Below are 7827 nucleotides of genomic sequence, written 5' to 3'. Positions count from 1 at the left end.
TTCTTTAATTCCTCCTCACTTTCTGCCATCAGAGTGGTATCATCTGCATATTGGAGGTTGTTGATATTTCTTCCGGCAATCTTAATTCCGGTTTGGGATTCCTCCAGTCCAGCCTTTCGCATGATGTATTCTGCATATAAGTTGAATAAGCAAGGGGACAATATACAGCCTTGTCATACTCCTTTCCCAATTTTGAACCAATCAGTTTTTCCATATCCAGTTCTAACTGTTGCTTCCTGTCCCACATATAGGTTTCTTAGGAGGTAGATAAGGTGGTCAGGCACTCCCATTTCTTTAAGGACTTGCGACAGTTTGCTGTGGTCCACACAGTCAAAGGCTTTTGCATAGTCAATGAAGCAGAAGTAGATATTTTTCTGGAACTCTCTGGCTTTCTCTGTAATCCAGCGCATGTTAGCAATTTGGTCTCTAGTTCCTTTGCCTCTTCGGAATCCAGCTTGTACTTCTGGGAGTTCTCTGTCCACATACTGCTGAAGCCTACCTTGTAGGATTTTGAGCATAACCTTGCTAGTGTGTGAAATGAATGCATTTTTACGGTAGTTGGAGCATTCTTTGGCACTGCCTTTCTTTGGGATTGGGATGTAGACTGATCTTTTCCAATCCTCTGGCCACTGTTGAGTTTTCCAAACTTGCTGGCATATTGAATGTAGCACCTTAACAGCATCATCTTTTAAGATTTTAAATAGTTCAACTGGGATGTCATCACCTCCACTGGCCTTGTTGTTAGCCAGGATTTCTAAGGCCCACTTGACTTCACTCTCCAGGATGTCTGGCTCAAGGTCAGTAATTATATTGTCTGAGTTGTCCGGGATATCCAAATCTTTCTGATATAATTCCTCTGTGTATTCTTGCCACCTCTTCTTGATGTCTTCTGTTTCTGTTAGGTCCCTCCCATTTTTGTCCTTTATCATGTCCATCTTTGCACAAAATGTTCCTCTAATATCTCCAATTTTCCTGAACAGATCCCCTTCATGGATTGCTGCCTTGTTATGGTGAAGGGGCTTGGGTAACTCAGAGAAGCTATGGGCTATGCCATGCAGGGACACCCAAGACGGACAGGACATAGTGGAGAGTTCTGACTAAACGCAATCCACCTGGAGTAGGAAATGGCAATGCCACTCCAGTATCTTTGCCAAGAACACCCCATGATCAAAAACAAAAGGCTAGAGTTGGACACGACTGACTAAATGTCAAGGGGAACCTTTACCTTTACCAAAGGACACTCCATTCATGTGAGATCATGTGTGGACACACAAATGTTTATGAAAAATAGAAACCAGTTAATCTTAAAGATGCTACAAGACTCCTGATTTCTCTTAGAACAGGAGAGCAATAGTGCCCTGCTATTTATGTTCTTTGATGACTGATATACAGCATATTACCTTTAGAACTGAAGGGAATACATGCCCATATTGATTAGCAAACCCCAATAGCCACATTCATGATTAATCTGCCCAATCTTTCTTGTCATCCAAGTCATCCAAACTTTCTTGTCATTCCAGTCATTTAAGCTGAGAGCCACCACTTCTTCTTCTGGCAGAAAATCATAACTGTGTGATGTATTCTCAAAGGCTTTCATGGCCGGGATCCAATGGTTGTAGGTTTTTCAGGCTGTTTGGCCCAAAATGCTTCCCCTCAGAACACGGGCAAACAGCCCAAAAAACGTACATCATTACTGTGTGCTTTGTGAAGACATGCCTCCTTTTACCTGCATAGAAGCTTCTGCCATTTAAACATCTGTGGATTGACCTGATTCTAGCATTACTGGAGATGAGAGCTTCTGCCAATCTAATTTCTCCATACCATGCATAATTTTACACACTTCTGTTATATTCCTCAAACTTGGCTTCTTGCCATGCTAAACAACTCCAACCATTGTTACTTTTCTTCATAATGGAGTTATTCCAATCCCTCAGTAATTTGGTTTGGCCTCTCTGTACATTTCCAGCTGTACAACATCCTTTTTCAGATCTGGTGGCCAGAAATATCCATAACATTCAAGTGTGTTACTGCAAAGATTTTGATAATGTTTGAGGCAGTGTTATTTTAATTTTAATTTTTTTTTCTCATTATGCCCAGCATCTGCAAACTGTGGGCAGAATTAGATAATACAGCTAAAATGATGTTAGAAACAGTACTCCTGTAAAAGAAAAAGAGTGTTTATTTGAACAGCAGCTTGTCTCAATCCACATTTGGCAAATTAGCTAGCTTCTGTAACACAACTGGTTGGGCCTTGTTTTAGTGTCTCACTTCTCAGACATGTAGTTTCAAAAGACCTACTATACATGCCTGGAGAGATATAAAAAGAGGAAATATACACACTAAGAGGAGGAAAAATGCATTTGCCTTAATGTATGGTCTCGCCCTAGTTCACCGTTTTCACCACATGATGAGTCTTCCTTTCTTGGTCCACTGCTGATAGCTTATGATCAATGTTGAAGTAAAGTTTGGTTTGGCTTGCTTCCTCTTTATTATTCTGTTCACAGAGAATCTCATTTGCCATTTTAATGCCCATTCCCCCAGTTGAGAGAGATCTTTTTGGAGTTCTTTGCAGTCTATTTTTGTTCTCAACATCCAAAACAATTTAGTGCCATCAACTCACTTGGGCCATCTCACTACTCATACCAATTCCAGACCATAATTGAGTTGAAAAGTACTGTACTCAAGCTGACTTGACCTACAAGAATGGGGTTTGGGATTAACAGTACCAGAGAGAAGATGCAAGCAAACAAAGGGAAAGGGAAATTCCCACAGTTTGTGGGTTCAGGCTTATGCTGACCCCTTAACAAACATGGAACTTTATGATACTTCATTTGAGTACAGAAGATATTTTGGTTGTAAACACCAACCTCCCAGGTTTAGAGATAGAGAAAAGAAGTAAAATGTTCATCTGTATATTTTAATGGCAAAACCCAACAAAACATTTAAACAGTCAGAGAGGAAAGCCAATGGAAGCATAAGCTCCCAACACAGTTACAAAAATTACAGTCAATCAAAAAACTATCCTAACAGTATGAATCTAGGGGATAGGAAGTAGGTATTGCACGGGGAGGGGGAATTCACCCTTAAACACACTCCTTCCCCTAGGAATAAAACAAGCCCAGGTTTGAATTGCACAGCAACTCAGCTTAGGATACACACACATGCACAACACACATACAGAGGAAATGGGGAAACAGTGTGCTTCTGAACTACCTGTACAAAGTTTAAGGAGACATATAAAGGATAAAAGAGAAGTCAGCAAGTTCATGGGGATACAAATGCTTCATGAGGCTGGTCTGTACATCCAGCTTCAGAAGAGGAATTCTGAACAATTTAAAAAGACCAAAGCATAAGCCTTGTCACAGACTGAGGACCTGTGTGATTATCTAAGACAAAGTTGGGTAACATTGCAGCCCTCCAGACACAGCTGGATGCAACTCCCATCAATGCCCCAGCCATCACAGCCAACATGGAGAGTCCAGCAGGATCTGAACGATCACCGATTGCTCACCTCAGTCTAGTATTTCAGGACATTCTGTTCTGCACGAACTTCAGTACTGATAAATCTAGGATAAGATGTTGCCTCTACTATGTTAGGCCAAGAGACATGGCTGATCCAATCTGCAAAATGGTTGTAAGCTGGCTCTCTGAAGAGCACTAGATGCTTTACTACACCTCTGGAGAAAAAAAAGCATGAAGTTTGTCATAGGGATGACAGTGTCTGAGTAAATGTCCGGCCATGTTGATCTGCTTCTGAAGACTCATATGGCAGGGGTAAAAGCTAAAATGGGGATGTTCTGAAGTCTGGGTTACCATCAAGGATTCTCAATACAAAAAGTCAGTACTGAAGAAGGACAACATTTCAAGCAGATATGAAGAGTGAAATCTGGATGAATAAGTAAGCTCCTAGACCTGATCTTGCTAAGTATTCCATAACATGGGGAAGTCTTCACACTTAATCCAAATTCAAATTGTTGCATCAACAATACACAAACACTGATCAGTCTTGCATACAGACCTCCATTCCCCACCACTTTGCCCATGACATTCATGCTGTCTAATGATCTGATATAAAATATGCTCAGTAAGCAAGCATTCCTTTTGCAGATGCCTAGAACCCAGTTCTTCTTTGCAGTCCAATCTTGTCATTATCTTACAGGAAGACACCCTACCTTCCAATTGTTTCAGAGCATAGCTTACAGACTCACTGAGATTTAAATTTTCCAAGTTTGAGATTTAAGCTCCCGAAAAACATTTTTCTCACTGTCACCCTGTTCTTCTCACGCTCCCAATCAGCTCCTTAATGCTAAGCAGAGCTCTCAGACCCCTAACTTTATGGGAGGATTGAAAACCATTCAACTGTTAGCCTGCTGGGCCTCCATGTGGGAATTGATCCCATTCTATAGGGAGGCAGCAGCGGGTCAAACTGGCTACTTGCTCAGTATTCTGACAACTGAGATTTGCTTTATAACCATTTAGACATGCAAGTGGATTAAATGTAAATGATCCACGATACTCTGCAGAAAATGTACTCCCTCCCTGTTGAAAACAGGACTCTTGTTACTCATGCCTGATCATGTGAAGACAACAATTCTTCCAATACTGGCGTTTTGTTATTAACGTTACCAAAAGATAATATGTTAGAGCTGAGAGATCTATGTGAGCAAAGAGCACAGACTGCAAAACAAATGCTTAGGATGCATACGTTGTTACAATAATCCAATGTAAATATGGACAGTGGGATAATGTGAAAGGTTGACAGTGTGCAACTCTATGTCCACTCCAAACCTGGGAATAAACAGAAACCACCATTCCCTCACCACTAGCGCTGCTAGCTACTGGTCCCTGGATAGATGGATGCAGTATGCCATTAACACTGGTTGCGAGACTCCATTCCCTTTTTGTCAGTGCTTGATACATTTACTCCTAATCACACTAAAACATAAAAGGAAGGCCCTGCCAAGAACCTTTGGATGCAGCTTTACCGAAAGTCAATGAGATGAGATTTGAGCTCCCACATTTCAGCAAATAGCCCACTACCTAAAAATATTTTGTAACAGGCTGCTCTTTGCTAAATATGTACGTGCAAAAACGAGGGAAAGTCATGTGTGACAGCAGTGGGGAGGGGACCAGAGAAAGGAGGGGATATGGGAAAGAGGCACTTGGCTCAAGTCTTCTAGTTCAGGAAGATCAAATGTCAGTGTAGAGCAGCCTGCTATAAAATTGACAGAGGGTACAAAAGTCCCTGGACATAGTAGGCCTTTCATCCTGTTACATAAGCATTCCTTCCAGTAAGGGATACACAATATAGGATGAACAGGACAAGGGGAATGAACCAAGGAAGAAAGAACAGAGATCTGTTATGCTGGGAAGGACGCAAGACAGACCCATGGCTTGCTTTGGGGGTCTCTTTGTCCGCATCACTGTCAGTCATGGTCCACACCAACCACTGAAAGCCATGATGGGTGGGTAGCAGACGTGATGCTGCAGTACACCACCAGCATTTCCACACTCCATGTTCTGCTATGTCTCCAGAAATATGCCAGTGTTTTTTTTTCCAGTAACAGGACATACCAGGACAATGGGCACTATTACTACTGAGAAAGCCAGTGCCCACTGCTGGGAACTAGTGGAAGCAAGAGGAGACCTGAACAGGCTGCTGACTAGGTGGCAGGGCAGCACAAGTGGGGTTCCAGCCAAGCTTGGAAGAGGAAAGAGTTTCCTTCCCTGTGCTTTGAGGGAGCAGCAGTCCCTCTCTCCAAAGGACCTAGAGGTGAGCAGGAAGGATACAGCAGAGTCCATCCCTGGAATGTGGTGGTGGGACTTGTGAACTCAACACTGCTCAACACCCACTAGACTAATAAATAACAGTGCCTTGGCCTAACCCCCCCCCCCCCCCCCAAAGCCTCTTGATCCTCTTCATGCTGGATAGTCAAGGAATGGCCAGCCAGGCTCCTATGCCGTTTTGCTCCTGCACTTCCCGGCAGGCATAAGGCACACTCAGCACTACACAGCTGTCTCCTGATCCTCCCGTTGGATCATCTGGTAGTGCTGTCGATTTTCGAGGTAGGCAGCCAGGTCAGGGTCATTTGCTTTCTCAGCTCTGTGCTTGGGTGTGTCTCCCTGCAAGAAAGGAAACACAAGTTGAGAACAGGAGATGCTGAAGAAGAAATACATATGTCTGGCAATAATGAGGACATCTCCTCCTCCTCCTCTTCAGACTAAGCAGTGTTATACCAACTCTGTTCTGATCTGCTCAATGGGGAGTGGGGGTTAACCTGAATATTACACATTTCACTTTCAGGAGTAAGTTTCAAAAATAAATTTAAAAACTGCTACATATTTGAGACTTCACGTCTCTTTTTCATGGTTTATACAGGTGTCCAAGAAGTAGGAGGCCCTGTTTTTAACTTCAGGTATCATGTAATTCCCAAAAGCAGAGACAGCTGGCTTTTGGCCACAGTGTGTACAGCGTCTCCATTCAGTTTTACTTTCTCTCATGAGCACCCCAGATGATGCTTCAAAAAAATCTGCCAAAACTATCTGATAAGAAGTGGAAGACAGTTTATTATTTATTTTGTATGTTGTTACCCCCATCTTTCTCCATAAAAGGAACCTAGGTGGCTTCATTTAAGTCCAGAAAGCTCCTCTTTCTTGAGGACTCTTTTTAACAACTGTATTAATTTCTATGGCCCTCATATTAATGTTGTCAAAGCTAGCTTAAACATGAATAGGTAAGGAACAGGCCAGATATCTGACAAACAAAATTCTCACAATAAGGCTGTGCCAAACATCCAGATGAGGTTACAAATGTAATAACAATGGCTATGTGGAATTCGCAGATCTATTCAAAATCCTGATAATTTTATGTATAACTTTCTGTAACAACTTGGAGGACTAGAAGAATCCTGAAGGAGTGGATATCTTACTACTGAAATAGAAAAGCAAGAAAGAGTCTCTAGGAAGATCACATTGGGGGTAGAGTGGAGTGGGGTAGGAGGACATGTAAATAGGACGGCGTAGCCTGGAACATCTATATTCATACAAAGCAATGAGTAGAAAAATATTACAAATATCTGTGACTACAATCTATGGAGACTAATGTTCCCTCAAGGGGAAAGGGAGGAGAGGCAAGCTAGAAGAACAGGGGAGCATGCTGGGAAGGGATGCCTAGGGATTGCTAGGAGATAGGTCCTCAAGGTCCTGCTTGCATGTCCCCCACATTTGCTGAGAAAATAAAGTTAGATGTGTGTGTGTGTGTGTGTGTGTGTGTGTCTATGTGCCTCTTCACGTCCCTGCACATACAGGAAAAGATGAGAGGCCTGCACAGTTGTTCAATGAAACCTTGCCACAGAAACTTATTTTCTTCATCTGCAGAAGCCAGGATAACACAAGCAAAAGGAATGGGGGTGGGGTGAGGTGTGTGCCTGGGGAGTGCCCTGAAATACCATCTCTTCTTCTCCCACCCCCACAGCTTTGCTAGCTCTCCTGATCCCCGAGGAGTCTCACATTTCACGAACTTATTGCAGCCATCTGGACTGCGTCCACTAATGAACTCCTGCACTCCATAAAAAGCAAATCTGTTAACAGCTTTCAGCCGTGTCTCCCCCTCCCCTTCCCCATCTCACAAACCTCCCCCTCCCACTCATTAACTATCCCACCACCCCCAGCCCCAGTACTCCAACAGTGCTGAACAAACTCACTGTTGAGAGAAGCCAAAGAAAACTGGCTCTCTGCCACCTCCGTTGAAAGCACAAGAGGATGAGACTCCTATCTCACCCCTTGCATCCCTTTGCAATGAGAATGAAGTTGTGACAAGTAAGAAAG

At 42.9% G+C, this 7827-nt stretch overlaps 1 protein-coding gene across 13 annotated transcripts in view; it reads right to left on the bottom strand.

Moving 5' to 3' along the window:
* Positions 1–2896: 2896 nt before the first annotated feature.
* DGKZ (diacylglycerol kinase zeta) overlaps positions 2897–7827 on the bottom strand; it is a 142123-nt gene continuing 137192 nt past the window's right edge. For 11 of the 13 annotated variants that reach the window (XR_013543225.1, XM_020798737.3, XM_072986007.2 and 8 more), the window contains one exon: positions 2897–6123. Coding sequence is in view for 11 of the 13 variants with exons in the window: in XM_020798737.3 (XP_020654396.3) it covers positions 6007–6123 (117 nt within the window). In the remaining 2 variants the exon portion in view is untranslated. The remainder of the gene's footprint in view (positions 6124–7827) is intronic. The other 2 variants (XR_013543228.1, XM_020798729.3) reach the window with 2 other exon arrangements.

This window comes from Pogona vitticeps, chromosome 1, assembly GCF_051106095.1.
Source record: "Pogona vitticeps strain Pit_001003342236 chromosome 1, PviZW2.1, whole genome shotgun sequence".
In the NCBI taxonomy this organism is placed as follows: domain Eukaryota; kingdom Metazoa; phylum Chordata; class Lepidosauria; order Squamata; family Agamidae; genus Pogona; species Pogona vitticeps.
The sequence above is the reverse complement of the archived record's forward strand: the minus strand, read 5'-3'. Positions and strand labels throughout refer to the sequence as shown.